The 965-nt window shown below is 47.5% G+C and overlaps 1 protein-coding gene across 1 annotated transcript; it reads right to left on the bottom strand.

Annotated features, from left to right (window-relative positions):
* Positions 1–688: 688 nt before the first annotated feature.
* On the bottom strand, positions 689–937 carry Pmar_PMAR028613 (histone H4, putative; the record flags this gene model as incomplete). The annotated part of the gene is made up of 1 exon (XM_002766103.1): positions 689–937. A coding segment is annotated over one exon (249 nt), but the record flags the coding sequence as incomplete, so codon positions are not given.
* Between the last annotated feature and the right edge of the window lie 28 nt (positions 938–965).

The raw sequence follows: 965 nt of genomic DNA on the forward strand, positions 1-965 counted from the left end.
GGGAGTAGACTTGCGAGCCGCTTTGGAGGCGAGCTGCTTGCGAGGAGCCTTGCCACCCGTAGACTTCCTAGCGGTTTGCTTAGTTCTAGCCATTGAGTAGTATGCGAACGAAGACAAGTGTTTTGGCAAGAGGTAGAGTATTAGAGCAACCGCCAGGTAGAGGAGAAACTGATGAAAAAACTGGCAAATTGATGGTAAATTGAGTAAAAAAAACGGATAAATTGAGAGTAAATTCGTAAGCCAGTAATTTAGACTTTTGCGTCGAAGATGCCAGACCGAGCCGAGAAGCTTGCTATCTAATGAGACTCGTTCAACGAAACCTACTCCTTCCAGCCACAAACTACTCATTCCCATCCTCTGCAGACACTCATTCTGAGTATCGCCGTCAGCTGCAGGAGTTAGCAATGTGCTCGGACGAACAATATTATTCGATGCACTAACGGTACTGAGTAATACTTTGAGATTATCAGAGTATTACCCGGTACCGCAAGATGATTTGCCTTGCGCAAGTCGCATGAATGGTAAGATTAGAGCACGCGGTGGTCGATAAACCTCCTCCAGTAACTAAATTCCAGTTCGAGGGTTCTCGAGAAAAATCCCAACTCCCAAATCGGAGATGCTAGAAAAACGAAAGATGGTGTTGAATAACACCGTGATATGATCTCGCAATTGCATAACGGAAGTAAATCTAACCTCCGAAACCGTACAAGGTCTTGCCCTGGCGCTTCAGAGCGTAAACGACGTCCAGAGCGGTAACAGTCTTCCGACGAGCATGCTCGGTGTAGGTAACAGTATCTTTAATGACACTCTCGAGGAAGACCTTGAGGACACCTCTGGTCTCTTCGTAGATCAACCCGGAAATACGCTTGACTCCACCACGGCGCGCAAGCCTACGGATAGCCGGCTTAGTGATGCCCTGAATGTTGTCGCGAAGAACCTTACGATGACGTTTAGCACCGCCCTTT

Source organism: Perkinsus marinus (assembly GCF_000006405.1).
Source record: "Perkinsus marinus ATCC 50983 genomic scaffold scf_1104296973702, whole genome shotgun sequence".
NCBI lineage: Eukaryota > Perkinsozoa > Perkinsida > Perkinsidae > Perkinsus > Perkinsus marinus.